This window comes from Pollachius pollachius (genome assembly GCF_949987615.1).
Source record: "Pollachius pollachius genome assembly, chromosome: 9".
NCBI lineage: Eukaryota > Metazoa > Chordata > Actinopteri > Gadiformes > Gadidae > Pollachius > Pollachius pollachius.
In genome coordinates this window covers 18,143,008-18,167,362 of record NC_136942.1, presented here as the reverse complement: position 1 = coordinate 18,167,362, position 24,355 = coordinate 18,143,008, and the positions used below count along the sequence as shown (strand labels likewise).

The following is a 24,355-nucleotide window of genomic DNA, read 5'->3' as shown; positions in this document are numbered from 1 at the left end:
CAGATGGGGCGGGACGCTACTGAGCAGCGTCACTTCTGATTTTGATTGCCTTCTTTATCTAAATTATAGTTTATATTATTAATATTTACAGTTAATAAGAGACATGATTTTCTAATGATGTTCAATTTTAGGAGTTTATGTGATGGCTAAATAGTGGCCCTGTGCTCTTCTTGCTTTGATGTTGTATTTTTTATATGAAAACTCAGCAATAATTATTTAATCTAAATCCAATCAACATTGTATGTTTATAATCGTTATCTTATTGTTATCTACATTACAACAAAGTGCCCCTTGTGTAATGCGGACTAAATTCCACACGGCGGCCCTCTGTCCAGTGTGAAGCGTGAAAGTGCCATTAAAGCACATAATGTCCTACAGATAGCTTCTTTTGGGGGGAGTTTTGAGGAACTCTCTCCATACAGTCAATGGGTCGATTCCATTCCCCTATCCCCGACCATTATCCACCAGCACCGCCACACTGCCTTTGAACAAGGGTAAGTCTATGAGCTCAAAATGTATCGACCTAGACTAGCTGTTCTCCATTCATGCAACACACACTAAGCTGGTTCGAAGATATATATATAAGTTTTGTCAGTGGACGGGAAAAGGGGGTGTGGTTCGTAGCTTCAGAAGAATTATCTAGTTGGCTAGGCTAACGTTAGCTTCTTGCCTCAGAGCGATCCCATTTGCCGGCGGAGCACTGGCAACACACTGATAACTGGTGAGGTGGCCCACGTTGTCAATCCATTGCGATAAAATGCTTATTTGTTAAAATCTGGTGCGAACTTCTAATTCTCTTGCTTGGGGCTTTTATACGATACATATCTTTATAATTGCACAACTGATATGTGTGTATATATATATGTATTTGTCCTCCCACGTGTCTGCCAATCTGTCAGATTAATGCTTCCAGCTGAAGTATGGTTATACAACACATAAACCGCGTTTTAGTTTCTGCTACGGCCCTTTTATTTGACTAGTATACATTGACTATATAGCATGTGGTAGATTTATTAGTTTTCCCTATCCACAAATGTCCGACAGAGATACTTTTAGGTCTGTGAAATGTCTTCTGCATCTTGTGTGTGACAGTTTTTTCAATGCTGAGTGCATGACCACGACTGATGTAACTAAGCCCACATTTTATTTAGTATGGACCTGATGGTTTATTTGGTTAAAGTTATATCATATATAGGATGTAAGGATGTAATTACATTACACAAATGGCGACAGCATCAATAATGACATATAAATAATGACTATTTGTGTACTTTGGTTCCTCAGGTTAATCCTGTCCAGCATTGATTGTAACTACTTAATGTGCTCGCGAGAGTCTGAAGGACACCTGTTCAATGGCTGCCTCTGGCTCCACCTCACCCCCCATTACTGTGCCTTATGGTTTCCATTATGAGACCAAGTACGTTGTACTCAATTACCTTGGACTCCTGCCCACCAGATCACATGGATCCACTGCAGCTCAAGGTGAGAGGGATTGTCACATCTTGGAAACGTTTTCACACATGTGCTTCAGAATGATGTACACACAATGGTATATACAGTAGTTTGGCTATAATGTAAATGTAATGTAAGTAGTATCAGTTCTCAATTATATAAAGTGCAATATTCTGCTGTATGACAGTTCTATTTAAAGTGATTGTTCAGTAGTGTGACCTGTCTGTTGAATAGTCATTTTTTAACACTGCGGCTCTAACGCCGTCCTGGTGGGATGGTGAGACCGGCAGCTCTGTCATGTAGATGTGCTGAGTCTGGAGTTTAGATTGTTGCCTGTGTTTCTGGCAGGCAGAGAAACCCCCCATAGCTGATGAGACACTTTCTGAACTGAATCTTTGACGCCATGTGCCACTGTCATGCATGTCGCCATCTTTAGAAAGACTTGTATAAAATATTTGGACTCATAACCATCAATTGATTACATTAATGAAAAGTAAGTGCAATACTATCTTTTCAAATCATGGAATGGTATTGTATATCTTTTCAATGATATGGAGAGCCTTTTCAATGAAAGGAAGTTTAACTTATCCTATTTTAAGCAGGAATGCTGCTTTAAGCCAGACTGCTGAAGGCATGCTATACCGTGCTTTTAATTTGGTCATTGGTCACAGGATATGAGTGGAACTTACTATCCCATATGCAACATCCTCGGGCCAAATTAACAAGGACAAAGGGGGTGTATTGATGAATAGCAGGGAGGGCGTCACTATTCTCTCTGTCTCTCTGTCTCTGTCCCTCTCTCTCATGCATGCCAGGAATGGGTGGAGAGTGGAGACGAATGGCTTATCCTCTGCTTTATGCTTGACCAGGTCTGAGTTCTGACAGCCTGTCATATGTCATTACCAGAGGATTACTCCACCGCAGCAGTGGTGCGTGAGAGGGTGGCTGACTAGCAGCCCAGGCTAAATGCTGAAGCAGCACCCTGCTTGTGGAAACAAACCATCATGTTTGTGTGCTCGTCTGAGTTCCACCGGACACGTGAGCGGAGGAGTGGAATTGTTTACCACTGTCCTTCGATGTTCTCGACACCTGTTCATCCAATGGACTTCCCACATGGCAGGTGTATTGCCAAAGACCTAAGGAAGTGCATTGGCGAGTGTGAAGTTGTTAAGATGAGCGGTTCTTGAGAAAGCCGCAAGCCTCCGTACCGGAAGCCAAGCGACCGTTCCTAACAGGAACGTTTTGAAGCAGGTTTTGAATGGGCACGAGAGTTCCTAATCTAGCTGAATAATAGCTTCCCTCTTAAAAATATCCCTATCCAGTCAGTGCCTAACTACCTGTCAACCATGCACAGTTAATCTACTACTTCCACTCATTCATAATTTGCGTAGGTATGAGGGAGTGAACACTGTCTGGTTGGCAACCCTTGTTCTCTCTCTGTCCCCGGCATTCTAGGCGGAGCCTTGTTGTGAATAATTGACTGTAGCATGGACCTGTGCATTCATATTGAACCCAATGGTCATTCTAGTTGCACACCCCTCCATTCACAGTCAATAGAGGTACAAGAGGGCATGGAAATTGGTTCACCAATACCACGAGTCCTTTCACGACCAGCCATGCTGTGTTTCCTAACAATAGTGTCATAATGTGCTGCTGTTTTTGTAAAGATAAAATGCTATCACATCGGTGTGAAATAACAGAGTAAACCACGTAGCCGGCAGGTCGGGGGGGTTGATGCAAAGTGCAACAGTGATTGTCATCCTTCCCATGATGGGTAGACCATTGGATAGCTGGCTTTTACCCTCGAACACAACAAAGAGAAGCCTTGACCTGACATTTCCTTTAAAGGGCCAGTAAACCCCAAATCGTTTTTTCATTTTGTTTTTTTTTACAAAATGGTAGTTCTAAAAAAAAATAGTTCTAATATGATCTTCATCATAATCTTAGAATTTTGTCACTGTTACCAAAATATGACGTAACTAATCGGAAACGGGCGTAAAACCCTATATTTTTGCCAGTGTCTGTCTACCAGTTTGTGATGCCATGTGTTGCCATGATTGCATTCTATTTGTAATGGCCTATTTGGCATTTGTCCAGTGAAGGGGTGTGAAGGGGGGGGGGGTGTGTGTGTGCGCGTGTGTGTGTGTGTGAGATATGTGGAGCGCCACCTGCCCAGCTGTGATGTTGATGTCCGCGTCCGAGAAGGGTCAGGCTTCTCGGACACTTACAATACATAACGCCATGGTGTGTGTGTGGAGCTCTGTCTGGGCAGCAGTTGATGTCTGCATCCGAGAAAGGATGAAACTTCTTGGATGCTTGCAGTATAATGCCATGGTGTGGCCCATTGCAAATGGAATATTGCTGGTGATAGCCATGGGGAATACAGGCACCCACTCCTTCCGAGAAATCTCAGACCAAAGTGCATTTTTGAGAAAATCTCAACCTGCTACAAGCTAGAACAGGCTGCACCCTTACACATTAATCGTTTGGTCTAATATTGCTATTGTGTGTGTGTGTGTGTGTGTGTTTGACTTCATATTATGACTGTTTTAAATGTAGCTGTAGAGTGTACAAGGGTGTTTTGATGACATTTGTTTTGATATTAACCCAAGAGTAGGAAGCTTAAAGATGCAAATTAAAAAATACTTTGTGTGGCACGTTTATCCCAGGAGATGGCCAGATGTCTGGGGACGAACAGAGTGAGAGAGAGAAGAGCAGAGCGATGAAGGGCCAGATAGAGGACGAGCTGAGACAACTGGAGGACGAGATTGCCGCCTGTAAGAGAGTGAACAAGCACACACGAGATACCTCTTCCACGTGCTCAGACTCATGATGAACACTGATGCAATTTTACCGGCACCATTTCTCCCAAAATGTGTGGCGTGTATCGCCATGTCTAACCTCGCCTCTGGCCTCGGTGTGTCTCCACCCATTTACAGCCTTCTCCAGCACCGGCTTCGACCGCCTCTCTTCGCCCGTGTTCTGTCCTCTCAACCCGGAGGGCTCCATCGAGGACTGCCTGGCGGCGCTGGGGGACCGTGTGGCCACGGACCTGGGCTCACGCCTGGCCACCGCCGTGCACACGCTCCTCAGCAGGTCAGCACGTGTGGCGCCGTGGGGGGGCTGGGGGAACATGGCAGGGGTCTGAGATGAGCCAACGCCAACGCAACGAGGTTTGACCTACAATCTTCCAGACCAATTTATGTTTTTCTGCCCGTTGTGCTTTTTTTTTTTTTTTTAGCTCCTTGGACTACCAGAGTTTCAGAGAAACAACCCTGGCTGTTTCTATACACACACAGGGAGGATGGGATGAGGTAGGTTGCCTCCAATGTGAAGCCACATTCATGTTTATTTATGTCTTTTATCAACTTGCAACAGTGCATTTGCAGTGATGCTCAATACTGCAAAAACAACACAATTCCTGGAAATCACCACATTAGAGGAAAACCAAATTCCAATATCGCAGGTAGTGCAATACACATAATTAGCAATGCAAAATAAAACTACCCAAAAATAAGTGTTTGTACACACATATTAGCCTAATCTGGCCTTGTGTTGTCTCCCTCCTACAGGTGCTGGTGCCCCTAGTAATGCTCCAGGCCCTGCAGAGTGAGGGCACGGCCCTGGCCTCTCTGCTGACAATGGGGGTTCGCTATCTGGAGGAGGCTGAGGCCGACTACATCATTCAGCAAGGGGGATGGGTGAGGGGCCTTGCACCACACCAGGAAATCATCTCTCATAGGGGGAAATATTTTCACAGATCAACCTTTATTGTTGTTTTTATTCTATTCTTATTCTATCTATCTCCAACGCTATTTAAGTTTGAGTTCTAAGAACATGAATTTGTTGACACGTTGATCTTTCAAAAAAGAAAAAATGTCCCTCTTTGCTGAATAGAAAAGGACATACAACAGAGGAAACACAGCTATTCCCCTATCTGAGTCAGGTCTTTACACTGTAATCACTCCGTGAGGTTGCTAAGCAATGCAAGGTCGCATGCATGTGTAAAAGTGTGCTGAATGAATGTGTCAGGTGAATGCAATGAAGTTCCACACATGCATTTTTGGAAGATGCCTATGAAATATAAAGGCACAAGGTCTGTATCCATGTATAAACCAGAAATACATGAACTATATCTATTCTATTGCAGGATTAGCCGGGTAATACTACAATCCCAGGTTTTAATATGGTGCCACACTTCTTTGTGCTGAAAGAAAATTTGTCACCAAGTTACTGAGTCAATGAGGCTTGAACGAGATTAGGACTTGTACTGGTGGTTTGGCCCGCAATAGCATCTAAACGTGCCTCTATAGTGTTTAAGTTTGTTTGATTGCGTCTGTAGTTTGCAGACAGTTTGTTGCCTAACTTTTAGTGCATACTGTTGTGTAAGTGTTGCTCTTGTTACATGTGGGTTTATTTTAACAGTATTTTTAAGGTACATCACAGGTATACGAATTATGTTACTCTCCTTCCTTTTGATGATATGTTTTCAAACTTAATACTTGGGAGTTGATGTCATCATTACTATTGCTGGATGTCTTCAGCTCACAAATTTTTCAATGTTACAAACATTTGTAGAAGTTTAAGATCGCAGTCATTGATCTTTCTGGACTGTGTACTAAATTGTAGAGATGTTTGAAGTACACAATTCAAAATGACCACTAGAGGGCGTTGGATAACAAGATTCTTGAATGCTCTGATTAATAATCACAAATCTTTATCTGTAAACTGTAAACAATCAGGACGTAATCTTCATGAATAACTAACAGCACTATAGCAGAATGGGAAATTTTGTTTTAAAGTTGCGATGGTTATTGCAATTTACTTTCAAAGTATTGACGATGAAATTAGAAAAAAACTAAACACAACAACAAGTCTAAAGTTCAAGGCTTGTTTTAATGTTCCAATCAAGGGAACTCTGTTTCTAAAGTTCACCTAATTTAAGCCATTCATGCCTTTTTAGTAAAGATTAACAGAAACTTGTGCAATGCCATAAATGCTGTTCTTTGTTACAAGTTTGGACTGGGTTGTCATGTATGATCAGTGAAATACGGTTTATTTGTACAGTCCTTCCCTATGTTTACACTGTCAAAGGGCTGTGAAGGCACACACATTGGACAGACCAGTCATGATAGAAACTTGTGCTTCTGTCAGGCATTCAAGAGACTGTCAATAGTTAGAGCCAAAATGGTTGAAGTGGTTTGTGAATCGTAGATATGTAGTTGCACTTATCCTTCCAATTACCACAGACACACACACAGACACACACACACACACTTTCTTATTTGCATTTCTCAGCTCCCGACTAATGCATTGTCCCGGCTCAAACAAACATGGGCACACAAATAATACAGGAAAAGCAGGCTCACATGTTGACCGTTGAAACAGGTTGGTAGTACTTGTATTCCTCCCTTTTATTATTCACTAATCATGCTGATTGGATAGAAAATAATTTGTCTACGAATGCAAAAGGTAGACATGCGTCTTTGCCGCACCATTTGATTTCATGGGACCATCATATCCAAGAACTCATCTCCTCTTTTTAGGTCTTGTGTTTAATCAGTGAGTTCCTGTGTGTCACATCAGGCATTGAATCCCTGTGAATGAGGTCACACTAAAGTCGTCACATCATCCAATGCCTTGGGCCACTGGACCGGCCACCATTATGGCCTTGAATCTCCCTCCATCCCACCTTTAGCTCACAACGTGTTTAACGTAAATCATTTCACAGATCATGGCCCCACTCTCACATGTTACGTCACAGTGGGGAGGGAGGGAGAGAGGGAGGGGGAGAGAGAAAGAGAGAGGCGAAAAGGGGGAGTGACAAAGAGCGAGATGGTGCTCATATAGAAGAGAGATCGGGATTGGAAGGATGGGAGGGGGGAGGGACGAAGGGGGTGGGCTTGGGGAGTGGAAAGGGGTTCGGTGCAGCCTAGTGAAAGCTCCATCGGTTTGACAGCTGCCTGCGTGTACAATTCTACTCTTCCTTCTTTATTAACTCTCGTTAAATTCGTCTCTTTTGGGTGCTCCACCTCCTCCGTCCGTCTTCAGAAAGGAGATCTCACGAGTAACAAATAATTCAGGTAGGGTCTTGTGTTCCTAGCTTGGCTCTGACGGTAGAGGTAATGAATGCTGCAGCGACGCATGTGTGCACACAGGTCATCAACAATGCCCTGAAGGAGCTTTTGTTCCTCAGGATAGCTTTCAGTCGTACATAAAAGTTTAACTTTGACATTTTTTAAAGACATAATTTGACCTCTGTTAGGCCCTCACATTTTACACTGGACAGTTTATTTATACAGTTGATACTGACCATTTATGATGTCTTGCTGAAGGAACGAATGGAAGGAAAGATGTTTCTCGTGTGACAATTGGTCCTCCATATAAGACTGTTGAGTATCCAACCGATAGCTCCTTATATATATATATATATATATATATATATATATATATATATATGTTAATATGTGACATGCTTCTCTGTTGAAGAAGTTTACTTTTCCCGTTAATTGCGGTAGACACAGTGTAAATGTGAGGACACAGTGTCCTTTCTTACTGAAGACGCGCGCGCGCGCGCGCACACACACACACACACACACACACACACACACACACACACACACACACACACACACACACACACACACACACACACACACACACACACACACACACAGCATTGTCTTTGCCTTTGGTATTGCCAATGTTAATTACATCAGAGCACAATAAGTATTTTGACCTTAATGTGGTGTTCACTTCATTGGGCTGCAACAAAAGGCAGATCATAAACTGAGCACAGATGGGAGGGTCAGAGAAAGGGAGGTGTGTGTCGGGGGGGAGGGGGGGATAAGATGAGCAGGCACAAATCGTACGTAGCTATTTTAAATAATAGATTTCATTCAAAATAAGGTTGGATTGATTAAACTTGGCAGTATACTGACGGTAATGAACGGATTGTGTTTGGTTCTGGCCTTGCCAGTCGGACAGGCTGACTGAGGACTGTTTTATTACAGCCCTTGTTGAATTTAATGAAAGGTGCATGTCTAGCAAGTGGCAATTCATGGCCCAACCCTACGTAGAGGTCACCCGTACAATGCAAGATGGCGTTGCTCTTGCTGATTTGGTAGGCAAAGCTCAAGGTTGACGCCTGGCAACACGACAATAATACTGAAACTCCCTTTAAGAAGGCTGTTATACTAAAACATTTGTCGGAATCGGCAACCACCCTGTGGCTTCCAAACAAGGGAGGGGTGCTGGGTAATATTTCTCTCTTCTTCTGGTAACGCTGGCTGGAGTGTGTCAGGACCCGTCTGGTGGCACCTTGCAGGACAGATCCCACACGCCCAGTTTATGTAAGCGGTGTTCAGCTGCAGGGCGGGACATGTATGCTGTGGCGCATCAGCCCTTCATGAGACTGCAATATCACTGATTAGTCCAGGCTGAAGAATCCACCCATCGCCCTCATAATCCTCAAACAGCCAGGGTAGGCTGCCCTACTTGTGGCGTGCACATGTCTGCCATGGAAAGAAGACTGGTCGGTCGACTAATAAGGTCAAACAGGCCCACATTCATCCAGCTTTTATTCAATATCAACTACTCCTTTTATTCATGACCGGTTATGGTCTCAAGCCGCCCTCTTATGTTAGATGCACGCATGAAGACGGGTCTTAAAGTTAGTGACAAGTTCCCTCTGTATTTTTTCTGATCCTGATACTTTTTACAATCCATTTCTATTTCATCCTTACTGACCGCCAGAGGCGGTGCTTCAAGCACTAAATGATCCATCTCGCGCATGCGCAGGTCGAGTGTTAGTACCAACAAAATCACCTGTGACCCCTGAGCTCCGGGCAGCCTATATCTTCCGGTGACATCAGAGGATCTGTTCCTTTTCATCTTCTCGCTTCGCAGGTATATATGTATCACCGCGCTAGCGAAAGCTAAGTGGCTATTATTATTTTGATCGTTCGTTGCTGGTGGTCTTGCGACGTCTTGTCGGAGCCGCGAGCTGCTCGCCCTCCAAAGGCCACAACAGACCCGCCGAGAGTTTTGGATTGCCGTGGAACGCATCATCTTCGGCCGGATAAGTTTACTTTGTGGTCGTGTTTCGGTGAAGGCAGTCTACCCGCTCCCTCTCCCGGCACTTATCATTTAATTTCAAAGTTGTGTCGGTGCGCCGTGGTGTACCCTTTTTTCGTTGCTATTGGTGACGGTGTTACACCGAATTCTGCGACCCACCGAAAAGTGTGACCCCAGGGGGCGCTGTTGCACATTTTCTGCAACATGCACGTTTACATTATAACAAAAACATAAATAAAACATAAGATCTCCCCCCACCGGTGGGTCTTTCTTTTCTTGATTCTAACATCAATTCTAAACAGCGTTTTACACTGTAGCCTATAATTGGAAATGCTCAAAGGTAAATCAGCGTAATTTAACACTGACTGTAGCTTTTTATGGGTAAAGAAGCAACTAAACGCCCTATCATTGTATGGGTCTGTGCTAAATGCTAATCAAATCAAAACAAATGTATTTATTAAGGACCTTTAATAAAAAGGTAATTGGTGCCAACTCGGTTGTGCCCGCTTTGTGTTAACTGGTGAAGGCAGTGTTTTCGCTCCCACTCCCAGCATTTATAGTTATAGTTAGCCTTGTAGTTGGTAGCGGTGTTTCCGCTGAGGCTAACTGTCTAGGCTGTTATCCCTGCAACATTTGTCGGCAAAGGCTGTGCTTTTTCTCCCTCTGCCGGCATTTATACTGCACTTATTATTCATTTCGTTCTGACCGCTTACCCTCAACTGGTGAAGGCAGTGCTCCCGCTCCCAGCAGAGGTGTGACTGTAGCAGTGTTCCCGCTGAGGCTGAACTTGTCTGGGATTCTTTTCATACATTCGTTGGTGAAGGTTGTGTTTTCGCCCCCTCTCCCAGTGTCTATTGTTTCTTGCTTTTTATCATGTGATATTGCTGGTTGTCAACATGGTTGGCGACCACTCATGGTCGGCCTGTATGGCTTCACTGCAGCTCGAGTATGGCCATGATTTGTATCCCTCATGCCTTGGCCTCGGGCATCTGAAGGAGGGTCCCAGTCTCAGGTGTCCCTGGACACGACGCGTCTTCTCTCCCATGTGGCCCGCCTGGGTCTCCCGGTGAATCTCACGAAGAGTTGCCTGGTGCCATCGCAGAGCACAGTCTTTCTCGGTGTGTCTCTCGATGCAGTCGCCATGAAGGCCTGTCCGTCGCCATAGCGGGTGGACGACATCCTCCGCCTCCTTCTCCTGTTTCGGGAAGGCAGGCTGTTGCGTTATGTGGAGTTTCTGCACCTCCTAGGGAAACTGAAGGATGCTGCTACTGTGGTTCCTCTAGGACTTCTGTCGCTATGTCCCCTTCAGAGGTGGCTGCACAGCTTTCATCTGGATGTCAGGTGGCACCGGCACAGGGGACTCAAGGTGTCACTCTGTTGCCTTCTTGCTCTGGCTCCGTGGAGGGACGAATCGTTTCTTCTCCAGGGCATGCCCATGGGTTCCTTTGCATCCCGTCAGGAAACACAGATGCCTCCCTCTCGGGGTGGGGTGCTGTGTGGCAGAACTGGACAGCTCAGGGGCTGTGGCCTGCTCAGGTCCGCTCAGAGAATATCAATGTTCTGGAGCTGCGGGCTGTGCACGGGGCATTGCAGTTATTTCTTCCCAATGTCTCGGCCGTCTCACACATAAACCACCAGGGAGGCACCAGGTCTGCACGGCTGTTGCAGGCATCCCGGGACCTCCTGTTGTGGGCAGCATCACGCCTGGCCAGCCTGAGGGCAATGTATTTGCCTGGGGTACAGAATCAGGCTGCAAACTTACTCTCCCTTTGCAAGCCGCCGCCGGGGGAGTGGCGGCTTCATCCGGAGGTGGTTCTCAACATCTGGGACGTCTTCGGCAGGGCAGAGGTGGATCTCTTTGCCACAAGGAGTCGACCCATTGCCCCCTCTGGTTCTCCTGGACAGAGGAGAGCAGCCCTCTGGGCCAGGATGCTCTCACCCACGATTGGCCAAAGGGTCTCCTCTATGCTTTCCCACAAGTCCCTCTGATTTTTCCGACACTACAGAGGGTCCTCCAGCAGGGTCACAGAATGCTGTTGGTAGCCCCCTTCTGGCCAGGGAGAACATGGTTTACACTGCTGCGCAGGCTCTGCAGCAGTTCACCACAACGCCTTCCCGACAGGATGGATCTCCTGTCTCAGTTACAGGGCAAGATCTGGCATCCTGACCCTCGTTGCCTGCAGCTGTGGCCGCTGCAGGGCCCAACCCGCTGCTGACAGTGTTCAGATAATGTCCGCAATACCGTAGTGAACGCCAGGGCGCCTTCTACCCAGGCGCAGTATGACAATAGGTGGCAGCTATTAACGGCATGGTGTTCAGACAGGGCGGAGGACCCTGTGCATTGTTCAGTTCCAAAGATTTTCGAGTTCCTCCAGTCACTCCTGGATGGCGGCCGGTCCCCAGCTACTCTGAGGGTATACATGGCAGCCATCTCCTCAAGACATGCTCGGGTGGATAATAACACAGTGGGGGGCCACAGATTGGTGTCCCTTCTTCTGAAGGGCGCATTGCGGTTACGACCCCCCCAAAGCACAGCGTGCCCCAGCATGGGATCTGCACCTGGTGCTCGATGCTTTATGCTTGCCTCCTTTTGAACCCCTGGCTCAGGCGGAGCTGAAGTGGGTCTCTACTAAAACTGCCTTTCCTCGCCATCGCGTCAGCGCAGCGCGTCGGGGAGCTTCATGCTCTGTCTGTGAGTGACTCATGTCTGAGGTGAAACTCAGATGGCTCAGGGGTTACCCTGTGGCCGAATTCAGCTTTTCTCCCGAAGGTTCTGTCATCGTCGAACCTCAACCGACCTGTCCGCCTGGCACAATTTATCCCCTCGGAAGGGGAGGACAGGTTCAAACTGCTGTGTCCTGTGCGGGCTCTGATAGCGTACGTAGCTTCGCCCGCAGGCATTAGACGTTCGGACCAGCTCTGCCTCTGCTATGGTGGTCCTAGGAGGGGCTGTGCTCTCTCCAAGCAGCGATTGTCTCATTGGGTTGTGGACGTCATCACCCATGCATATAAAGGAGGTGGTCACCCCCTGCCATCCGGGGTCAGGTGCCACTCTACCAGGGCTGTCTCAACCTTATGGGCTGCCCTGCGGTGCGTGCCCCTGGAAGACATCTGTGATGCAGCATCATGGACATCAACATGTACCTCTTCCAGGTTTTACCGGGTGAACGTTGCCACTCCCCATCCATTGGCCGTGGTCCTGTTGCCCGACTCTGCTGTTTCCTCTCAATGAGGTATGTGTTCCTTGTGACCTTGTTGGTATGAGTCATCCAGTGCTTGAAGCACCGCCTCTGGCGGTCAGTAAGGATGAAATAGAACCATAGTTACGTATGTAACTATGGTTCTATGAAACCTGGATGACCGCCAGAGCGCTCTGTCACTGATCCTTGTGTATTCATGAGAAGATTCTGCAGGAACAGATCCTCCGTCACCGGAAGATATAAGCTGTCGAGAGCTCATCAGGGGTCACAGGTGACTTTGTTGGTATTAACACTCGACCTGCGCATGCGCTAGATGGATCATTCAGTGCTTGAAGCACCACCTCTGGCGGTCATCCAGGATTCATAGAACCGTAGTTACATACATAACTATTGTTCTCTATAGACGAGTTGGATTTGGTTTTCCGGAAAATAAAATGTCGCTCATTGTCAGCGGTATTGTGAATAGAGTTGGGGTGATGGAGACCTTATATTGGTTCCTCGGTGTGGATGTCTTATTCTTGCTATTTCATATTTGTTCATGGTGTCCGCCATCTTGTGTTAGCAATACATTTGTTTGTTGTTATATTTTCCCCAATCCAATAGCGAATCTTCAGTTTGTGAACTGAACAGTTTTGCCAGAGCCAGGTTGAGTTGAATGCATTCAGTCGTCTGTTCAAATTAGGAGCTATAGTAAGAGAGGAGAAGGCCTGCGCCTGGGGACAAAGACCCATTTGAGGTCAGAGTTTTACATCTTCTTAATATAGGCGAGCCAGCACTACATTGCTATCAAATGCACGCACGCACATAATGGCTTTCTCTGGGCGACCAGACGGATTTGATGGCGGTAAATCAGAGTATGAGTATATACAGAGTGTATATTTCATTTGGTAATGCGCAGTGACGTAGAGGTGACGTAACGGTGTAGAAATGGAGCACTTTCAACATACTCTTTCTGCTGAGGCTTAGCATCAACCGTGATGAGCCTCTTCAGAGAACCAGCCAGGATATAACTTTATACAGGACTTATCGATTTAAATCACCCATAATTGTTCATGTTGAGAAATGAACAGAACAATCGATCTACTGTAGAACAAAAACAATTCAGTGCTAGGTTGAAGTCTGACCAAGGCTGTAAAACAGCAATAAATAGGACACTATTTTTGACGGTCTAAATAACTGTCATGTTTAATGTTGTGTACCATTGAGCGATACAGTACTCTCACTTTTGTTTTGTTGTTCTGGGTGCTAGGTTGCCTCTAACTTTACGAACTGCAGTTTGCCTGCCGGTGAAAGGGAGGCGTCTAAGTCTGCAAGTATTTGTCTTAGGGCAAGGGCGGAGACCCAACAGCTTAGGAAAAATACAGCCTTAAAGGAAGTTTAAGAATGCAACATAAGCTTAAGGTAGATAGTCTTTTCCTTTTTAAATTATATTTGTAATAGTTACCTTATGAAAAGTGCTGTCAGGAATTTGTACATGACATGTTTTTTATTTTTATTTTATTATTCTCAGATCTAGTCCAGAATTGTAGAACATTGTCTTCCAATTGTTTTGGTATTTCTTGGAGGAAGAGCAGCAATTCAGTCTCTGAATCTCCTGATAGTTGAAGATGTTCCACATGAGTCTCAACAGAGACGGGCTTATACCAAGTAGAACATGTGTATCACTTATTGTAGCTTTCCATATGCTTCTATAGAGTCGAGTCTCTCCTTTAAGTCCCAACTTACTCAACATTCTGGGGCATTTTTTATTATCAATTTGCAATGGACCATTCATAAAAACATTAAATCAGAAATCACTTCCTTGTTGGTGTTGCGTAGGGTTATTTCTATTCATTTATTTCATAGAGATGGAAAACAACTCTGCTCTCGCTGATACAAATCTGCTGACCTCACGACTGCTGGGTAGATGTGGCCGGAGATTATCCTCCCTGATGTCTCTGCTCTCTGGTGTGCGGCCTCGTTAATCTTTCTGGAAGCATGTCCTTGAAGGGATTTTAATATTCAGTGGTTGAAAACAAAAAAAGTGGAATGAAACCAATAATGTTAGTTCACATATAGAGATGTTATCTACAGCTCTGATTTACATTTAGTCATTTAGCAGCGCTTTGATCCAATGCAATGTACGATTGAGGCTGAGAACAATGAAAGCAAGAATTAGTGTCACTTCAATGGGCACCATTGTGTTTGACCTTGAGTATACATGTATTTGCCCTTCGCTCTGGCACACTGTGTGTTACATGTGTTTGATACAAGGCTTTTATATAACGGAGTGTCTCGTCACAGATGGCCCTTTAATGCTAGGGTTCCCATCCACTAGGTGGCATAAAACTTATTTGCATTCACATGATTTATAATAGCTTCCTGAAATGCATTTCTTTTGTCATTGAGGTTTCTTGCACATTTTGGTTGATATCTTCAGCGCTGGATGTCCGTACTGCAAGTCCCTTTTGGACTAAAGCATCCCTCTTGCCTCTCCTCAGGCCACCGTGTTTACCCTGGCGGAAGAAGAGGAGCCAGGCGTGACCATCGCCGGGGACAGCAACGACATCTACATCCTGTCCGGAGAGCAGCACTCGGACCAGCTCAGCACACCGCCCTCCCTGTTCTGCGCCGAAGACAACGGCAGCGGCCCCGGCTCCTGGCAGACGGAGAGCTTACCCGCGTCCCTGGCCGGACACGAGTCCTGGGCCCACATCGCCATGACGGACCCCGAGGACGCCAAGAGCCTGGACAGCAACGAGGGCGCGGCCCTGGCCGAGGAGCGCAGCGACAACAACTCCTCCAACTCGGACATAGTGCACGTGGAGCGGGAGGAGGCCGAGCTGCTGGAGGAGGCGGGAGGAGCCGCCGAGGAGCCGGGCCTGCAGGAGAGCATGATGAGCGTCCTGGGGACGGAGAGTGATCTGGCCGAGCTGAGGGCCCAGTTCAGGGAGCAGAGCCCTCCTCCGCCGGGGTCGTTCCTGGTGGAGTCCACCAGCGCCTCGGTGACCCTGGAGGAGCCGGTGCTCCTTGAGGCGCCAGAGATCTTGTTGACGGGGCCCTCTCTGGCCACCTCAGAACCAGAGCCACCACACCAGGACCACGACGCTGCTGAAACTGTCGCTCCCCACGTCGGGTCAGAACCCACACCTTTGGCTGTTATTGCGATAGAGCCGGACCCTGAGCCAGAGGTGCTGCATGCTGCTGACCCAGCTCTTGTGGAATTGGCAGCCCCGTCCCCAACAATGGAGACCTCCGCCCCGGCTTCCATGGAGCCTCAGCCCTCCCCAGAGCCAGCTGCAGAGGCAGAGCGAGATGAAGTCCCTCTCCAGGCAGAGGAACCGCAGTCCGGGGTGCAGATTGTGGAGGATCCTGAGAGTGTGGTCCCCGAAGCTGCGCCTCTATCCCCAGCGGTACCTGAGGCCCCTGTGGAGGCCCGGCCCATAAAGCCTGTGGAGCAGCTTGAGCCGGAGCCCGACTCAGAGTTCCCAGTGCTGCTGTTCGGGGGTGCGGTGGTGGCTTTAGCGGCGGTAGCAGCCTATGGCGCCCTGGCCTACAGGAGGAAGTAGAACAGAGCAGCCGTTTCTTTATCTCTCCGCCCTCAGGGAAGGACCAGTTTAAGGTGGATGCAATGTTCCAGGACATCAAGCTAGAAATAAAGTTTGATGCCCTTCTTCCAACAAGTTGATTTGGTTGTCATAAGATTAGGCTGTTTTTGGTTTTGTTTTTCTTCGTCTGTGATGCTTTTGAATGTTTTAAATCTGTGACCGGCCTCCTCCCCCCACCTGGTACAGAGAATTCACTTCCTCAGAGACCCTGGGTTTCTATGTCCCTCCCAATATCCTAGTGTGTACACAGAGGTTAGTGATAACATGTACCTCCTTCCCTTGTCTTTGATGTATTTTTTTTCCTATTCAATTATTGAACACCTATTTGGTTGTATCGCCCCGTTGTGGATCTCCATCGATTGGAACTAAAACTGGAAGTTGTTTGGATTTATGTTTTTCAAACTATTATGCGTCTCTGGATTTCTTGGAGGGATTGCTGTTCAGTGTCATCAGATATTTTATCAAGCTTCCGCTGTTCACCAATATGGATACACAACTTGGCTTTCTTAAGATTTATCAGCCAATTTTGATTCCTCTGAAAGACATTAAAATACTTAGCCCACTTATTATTTTGTTTTCAATCATGCAATTTATTTTTTCCTCAATTGTTGTATCTGGTATATTTTAGTAAAACTGGCCAGCATAGAAATTGCATCGCAAGACTTCTAAGGTCAAATATTACCAAAATAGTGAATTCTGGTGAATAAAGACCCAATTTATAATACCTATATGATTTGATTTAGACTTATGTTGTTTCCACTGCCATGCCAGCATAAAGATAAGCAGGTTCTTGGTCTTGAAAAGCACTGCATAAATGTGTATAGCGAATATGTTCACTCACCCTCAACAGCACTTCCTGTCTTCTGAGTATAATTCAAAAGTTAGACTTCCTTTCCTCAAACACGTCCGATTAGCGTCTTTGTGCCAGTGAGGACCCATAACCGTAACGTGCCTACCTGCTACCTTGTACTGTGACCAGCCCAATTCATTCTCCTGTCTTTGAATATGTTATGGACCCAAATGCAACTAAATAATTGTTCTCCATGAGTGTAAGAAACTAAGGATTTCATTTGTCATATACACCTGGCGTTAAGTACCAAACTTTGATAAAACAAGATGGAATTTTGTCAAATTACACTGCAATATTGCTAATTTGGCCGGAAATTCAACATTCCTGTCTTGAGTTATAACTGTTTGGCATAACATAACTCACTGCACAATTGTTATATTGAGATTGTCTGTTCAATTATTGGGTAAGACAATCCAAAAGTTATTTTAAACAACTTTAAGTGAAGTTATCAAAGAATAAAGTCCCATGAGTGGGGAGAGTATTTCTTAGTACCTTGATGAAGAGACAATGCTGTTGATTCCTGAATGGGCCAATGCTGTACAGTGGAAATAAAGGAATACAGTTCAAAGATATCTTTGGTTTTTCATTTGGCAGCCAATAGAACTTGATCAAAAAAGAAAAACATCCTTACTCTTAGACAGGTTTATTTTTTTTTACATACATCAGTATCAAGAAAGGGGGCACAGCTGTCCCAAATGTGAAGGATTACAGTACAGAACATATAAAAATATAACAAAGTAAAAATCTGAAATCACTCGTAAACATTCTGAAATCACTGCTAGCGATCCCTGATCCATTTCAAGTAAGAGGCTCATCCCGACCCAAAAGCCTGGGCCTAAGGTTCTAGTGAAGGTACTGCATTGTGGTTGCAAAGAGGCGTCTCAGAAGTGTTGGTGTCCTCTCACACACACCCTTCACTAAGGTGAGGGCCAGGGCCATCATCACCCTTTCCTGGGGAAGGTCCAACCCCTGGCTATTCTTCACAATCCATTCAACCTCCAGGGTAAGATGAGCTTTCCACATCTGATGGGTAAAGGAAAAACACATGGGTCAGGGAGGCCCTAGTCCAATGATAAGAATAATAATAGCAACACAAACTCATGCATCACCCACGTCATTTCATTCTTCATCAATTGTGATGCAACAGCTAATATATCAATGTGAATGCAAGAGTCAGAATGATACTGCCCAAATAATGTATAAATACACACTAAACAAATACCCATATGCTGCCAGTCACCTATCCGTATATTCCCAACTCACGTATTCTGCAGAGTTAGCCAGTTTCTTGGCAAGACTGTCGATGGCCCGTGTCATAACACTTCGCTCAAATTGATCTGCGATCTCCCTTAGGGCTTCAATAAGTACCCGCAGGTCCTCTGCATTGATTGGATTGTCTGTAGATAAACACATGTGTCATGAGGATCACTCGGAGAGATACAGGTCGCTGGTTGTTTACGGTTATCTGGTGATACACAACATTATTGATTGTGGTCCTGGACCGTACCAATTGACCACACCTGTTGTCTCCGCGATTTTAGAAATAAAATATATAAATAAATAACATTTAGAAATTGGTATGCCTACAACTCCGCCCTCCGGCACCCAGCGGCGGGTAGGCCTACTTGGACTAATTGTTGTTTTTGTCTTTGAGGACATACCTCTAGCCATTACATGAGTCATTCGATTTAACAAGCTGCCCTTTAGTGATCGGATAACTATGCTGGTAGCATTCTTATAAACGTATGAAGAATAGCCTAGAAACAAAAACATACATAATATTACTATGTTTTAGATCCAAGTTCTAAAAGTATGCCCATAACGTGTTCTGTTTACTTCCTTCTTAAGACAGAGGGAAAACGCACCCGGTCCCTGTAGGTCCACCTGAGGCTGAAGGTCTCCCAGTAAAGCTCTGATGTTGCTCTGATTTTGTCCATCGGTTTCAAGTTCTCCGTAATCAGGTTTGTAGCGTGAATTAGAGGTGTGGTCCTTCACATTCCTGCCCAGTGATTCGAGTTCCTTCTGGAGTTCAAGGTTTGTACAGTCAGCCTGTCCCAGAAATGACAAGAAGACCCAGGCATTGTGTACTCCAGAAACATCCCCGGGTATCTCCATCGAAAAACGCTGACCACAGATGTCACCAAACTCAGCCACTGAAACAAAAGAAGCACAGATGTACTTTTAACATTGGCTACGGTTTAGATGGACCGCTTGATAGCGATGTTTACGGGACTTTTGAGTTACTAGAACAACAGAGTCTCACAACTGAATACCATACTGTGTCGCAACCGTAAACGTCCATTCCTGCCTTCAAGTTATTCAAATTGTAAATAGATGAGCAATGCAGAGGTTAAACGAGGAACAGTTTAGACACCCTGAAAGTGAATGTAACTCACCCTTTCAGACAAAACAATTCGATAGATAGGCAGCTATAGAGTCGAGTAAACAAACAAATAGTTCAGCGGCCCGTCGAACTTCTTGTTTTTCTTCGGCGTTTATTGGCGGTTGGCGAAGAGGCGCGGCGACGGATTAGCTGCATTATAGCGCCACCGACTGGCCTGGCGTGGCGGTAAGAAGTAGATATGCGTATACTAAATTGTAAACATACATGGTAGTTCCCTTTTTCGACCACGTACAATACACACATGGCAGTTTCACAATAAAATATATAAAAATAAACCCAAATTAAAGCTACGTTAGCACAAATAATTCTCTAATTCACCCTGATTACTTTTATGCCGATGCAGATAATCCATCCGTCAGATAATTACCCCTGCTACCCCTGGGATTCTACATCTGATACACACACCAGACTCATTGGGCCCTTGTGGTATGCTAATGTAACCTGCGTTGTGTTTTTCTTTGAAGCACGGACTGGGACGCTGAGCATTGGGTGCAGCGGTTTTATTGCCTGCCCAATGCAAACATAAAATACAGGGTTCAAGCATTTCCTGGATCGCCTGCAGCAGATACCGTCTTTTCTGTCATAATGTGTTATATAACACAAACAAACAATATATATTCACAAATAAGAAAACGGAATCGTGCTAAACAACGCGAATAAACAGGTGAACCCTCCACTCATGTGGCGACCGGCGGTATCGCATGTACAACACAATAATGGCGGGACCAGGCATCTCCAAACTGCGGACCGCGGTCCGGGTCCGGACCAAGTGACGATCCTATCCGGACCCATGACCAATTTAAATAATGTGATTTATTTATTTATTTTTTAATGTTTTTTTTTTTTATATTTCACTATACAAAGCATGATTATGTTAATAAAGACATTTCTCACTGAAGTACAAATTGAAAGGCAGAATAGTCTGTAGTACAGCATAAAAACAGCAAAAAGTAAACAACAACACAACTCCCCCCCTCCCTCCGTCTGTCACGGCATGTGCGTAATAGCGTCACTCAAAAAATAATAATCAAATCATTTGTTTACCGTAAGAGCAATTTGGAATGAGAAAATGGCTTGCTCGAAAATTAGGAAAGTTGACCACGAAGACAGACATTTTAAAGATTAATGGACTGACAAATACATGTTCATTCTCCCGCAAGGCAGTACTAAACCTTTCTTGTGTCTTTTTTGTGTTGAAACCGTGGCGCTGATAAAAAGCGGGAATATTAAGCGGCATTACGATTCCAAACACAGATCCTTCGAGGAAAAGTATCCCCAGAAGTCAGAAGTAAGAGCACGGAAAATATCCGAGCTGAGAGCTCAGTATGAGAGCTCTACGCGAGTCACACACAATCAATTACAGGCCAGCAACGTGCAAATTAATGCTCACTTAAGATTGCATGGATTTTGGGGCCACATAAAAAAACTTTCAGTGACACAACTGTTGTGAAGGAGTGCTTGAACGCCGCTGCCGAGACGTTACTTGAAGGTAAACAAAGGGATGAATTGTGTGAAAAAATAAAGCAAATCCCAATGTCAGCTGCAACGACAACCAGAAAATCCGAAATGTTATCAGATGATGCACTGTCAACGCTTGATGCGACTGTTCAGAGTGCCCCATCCTTAGTCATTGATGAGTTTTCAGATGTAACGGATAATGCCCAGCTTTTGGTTTATGTGCGATTTTTTCATCAAGACAAGAAAGAGATCTGTGAGGACCTGTTGGGTCTAGCACCACTTGAGACACACACAAGACGAGAAATTATTTATGAGGCTATTAAGGAGATGCTGTCAATGAGAGGGATTGATCTAAAAAAGGTTGTCTCAGTCACTACAGATGGGGTACCTGTTTTGCTTACTTGAAATGTAGGACTTGTGTACCTGTTTTGCTTACTTGAAATGTAGGCCTAATGCTCTTTTTGTGTTTATTTGAAATGTAGGCCTGGTGTACCTGTTTTGCTTACTTGAAATGTAGGCCTAATGCACTTTGTGTTTATTTGAAGTGTAGGCCTAGTGTACCTGTTCTGCTTACTTGAAATGCAGGCCTAATGTACCTGTTTTGTTTACTTGAAATGTTAATATGCGTTACTTTGTCTTACTTGTTTTTCATGGTTAAAAGTAAGCTTTTTGGAAATTGAAAATAAATACATCTGAAATGATAAGGAATTATGTCGTGTTGATTGTATTTGACAAAAGTAGGCTATTAGGACGTGGTAGGTTAGACATTCAGACCTTTCTTGGAAGGAATTTTTAGTAACTGGACCTTGTTAAATTTTAGTTGAAGACCCCTGGGCTAGACATTCTAGGTTGCGAATGCTAGCAACGTCACGAGTGGGATTGTAAACATACATCAAACTAAAACAACTTATCGGTTACCTGCACAATGGGTCAGCAAACATAAAATACAGGGTTTAAGCATTTCCTGGTCCGCCTCGACAAAATAAATACAATATTACAAATTGCACGACAACCAATGTGCGTGCAAACGAAAATAGAAAATCAAATAAAAGAAACAATACTATGCCAAATATCATAAGAATGTATTAAACAACTGTCTAGAGATAAGTGACAATGATAACATTACTTTAATAAATATTTCATGCGGACAGGTTTCATGCTCAACCTACCTTCAGCAGATACTGTATTTTCTGCTGCAGGATACCCAGGATGCAACACTAGCGAAATATCAAAATAAAAGTCTAAACCCAATGATACTCATTTTATTTACTCCGTTACATACATCCCCCTTAAATCCTGCTAAATTGGGGACGTACCAGTAAAACACTCACCAGAACAGAGAGGAAGAGAGATAGAAAAATACCTCTTAGGCTACAAAACCGAAGAAGAGGAGAGAAAATAAAAATATAGGCACTAACATGTCACTAAAACCAAATATCACTAGCTGTCAATTAAGGAATCCTCCAACTAAGGTGTACTTAAAGAATGGGATGGCGCCATTCCCAAGACCAAAAGTAGACTCTTGAGATGCCTGTGAAATGGTGTGGGTTTCTCCTCCATCGCCAATCGGTAAGAAGTTCACAGGAAGCAGTAGATTTTGGTGGACTACCTTCAGTTTGTCAACGTTAACGTCTTTGATCTTGTAGACATTGATGTCAGGATTCGCAGCCACAATTTCGTACATTGTTGACTCCCATTTGTCAGCTACCTTCCTTCTCCCTCTTCACCTCTGTTCGCAACAAGCACTCTGTCACCAATGATTAGAGGTGACCCCTTGACCTTCCTGTTATAAAGCCTTGCCTGTCGAGTCTGCTCTTTCTGTCAACTGGGAGACGAGGGACTCTACCGAACATCAGATAGAAAGGTGCAAAGCCTGTCGTCTCGTGCTATGTGGAATTGTAACAGAAGGTGAGTAGCTGTTACATCTGGGGCCACTTTGCTTTGGACTTAGGAAGCAACATTCTGATCATGGACCCAAGGGTCCTGTTGAATCTTTCAACCATGCCATTGTCCATGGGGTGGTATGGTGTTGTGTGCGAATTCTCCTGAAAGGATCAACAGCTCCTTGATCAACTTGCTTTCAAAGTTCGCTCCCTGATCAGAATGAATCCTCTTATGGAAACCGTTTATGAGAAAGAAATCATCCCAGAGCTTCAGAGGCACTTTATTGGCGGACTGATTTTTGCATGGGAATGCATGAGCCATTTTGGAAAAAATAGTCAGTCACAACAAGCACATTCATGGACTTCCCATCACTGACCTCTGCAGACCAAAAGTCAATGCAGACCAGTTCCATCGGCTCTGATGTGCAGATGCTCTCACGTGGAGCGCAAGCATTTGGCTCTAGTGTCTTTCCAACAACACAGCGATGACAGTTTTTCACATGATCATCAATGTCTCTTTTCATGCCAACCCAGAAGAATCTCTGCCTAGCCAGAGACAGCGTTCGGCTCTTCCCTTGGTGTCCAGCGGAATCATGAATTCCATTCAGTACTTGCACTTTGAGGGCGTTGGGCACGACAAAGAGAAAAAGTTGTCCGTTAATTCCTTGACTTTTTCTTACCTTGCACAGTAAGCCATCATGGATAACCTGTCACAATACCTCAGCAGCTGACGCACGCTGAAGGACTCATCTGTTCTCTCATTTTTAAATGGCTTCCGCCGTCTCTCGATATAGAAGAGGACTCGGCTGATAGTACTATCCTGCCCTTGTTGGTTCACAAGACTACTGTGAGGAACGGGGGAGTCAACCTGCTGCAGTTGAAGCACAGCTGGACTCGCACCCAGGACTTCACTCAGACCCCACTGGAATGAGCTCCCAGAACATCTGAAACATCTGGAGCTCCGACCGAACCAGTGTCTGAGGCTTCGTTGGCGGATGTGTCATGTGGATTTTTGCATGATTTTGGACTGTGTCATCCACAACACCACTGTCATTTCTCAAGAGTGACATGTTTGGCTCAGTAACAATGCGGTGGCTTACGCAAGACTGGACAAAGGGTTCTCCGCTTAAAGCATCTTCCACAACGTTTCTGGGGCCTGGAACTTACTTTGTGTTAAAGCTGTATGATGCAAGTTTAGCCACCCATCGCTGTTCACAGGCATCCAGTCTGGGCTTTGTCAAAATGTATGTTAAAAGGTTGTTGTCAGTCCAGGCTGTGAAATGCCTTCCCTTTAGCCAATAGCTGAACTTTTCACAAACAGCCCACTTCAGTGCAAAAAATTCAAGTCTGTTAGCAGGGTAGTTCATCTGTGAATGAGAAAACGTTCTGCTGGCAAAGGCTACTGGTGATGCTATCTTCTCACCAGGAGGGACTTGAGAGAGAAC

At 45.1% G+C, this 24,355-nt stretch overlaps 2 protein-coding genes across 3 annotated transcripts; one reads left to right on the top strand and one right to left on the bottom strand.

The window, feature by feature from the left end:
* The first annotated feature begins 375 nt into the window (after window positions 1-375).
* Window positions 376-17,684, top strand: bcl2l13 (BCL2 like 13). 2 transcript variants are annotated; one of them, XM_079743358.1, is made up of 7 exons: window positions 376-494; window positions 1,285-1,482; window positions 4,122-4,229; window positions 4,392-4,548; window positions 4,694-4,766; window positions 5,025-5,153; window positions 15,209-17,684. In XM_079743358.1, exons 2-7 carry the CDS (start codon window positions 1,353-1,355, stop codon window positions 16,274-16,276), a joined length of 1,665 nt encoding a protein of 554 aa, XP_079599484.1. In that variant the 5' UTR covers window positions 376-494; window positions 1,285-1,352; the 3' UTR covers window positions 16,277-17,684. The 2 variants fall into 2 exon arrangements, with proteins under 2 accessions (XP_079599484.1, XP_079599485.1); XM_079743359.1 differs by lacking the exon at window positions 376-494 and adding an exon at window positions 687-721.
* Window positions 17,685-17,798: 114 nt separating this feature from the next.
* Window positions 17,799-19,659, bottom strand: bida (BH3 interacting domain death agonist). Its single transcript, XM_079743360.1, has 4 exons — window positions 19,562-19,659; window positions 19,031-19,318; window positions 18,429-18,562; window positions 17,799-18,188 (listed from the first exon to the last, which is right to left on the bottom strand). The coding sequence occupies exons 2-4, from the start codon at window positions 19,278-19,280 to the stop codon at window positions 18,009-18,011; spliced, it is 564 nt and encodes a 187-aa protein (XP_079599486.1). The 5' UTR covers window positions 19,281-19,318; window positions 19,562-19,659; the 3' UTR covers window positions 17,799-18,008.
* Window positions 19,660-24,355: the final 4,696 nt, after the last annotated feature.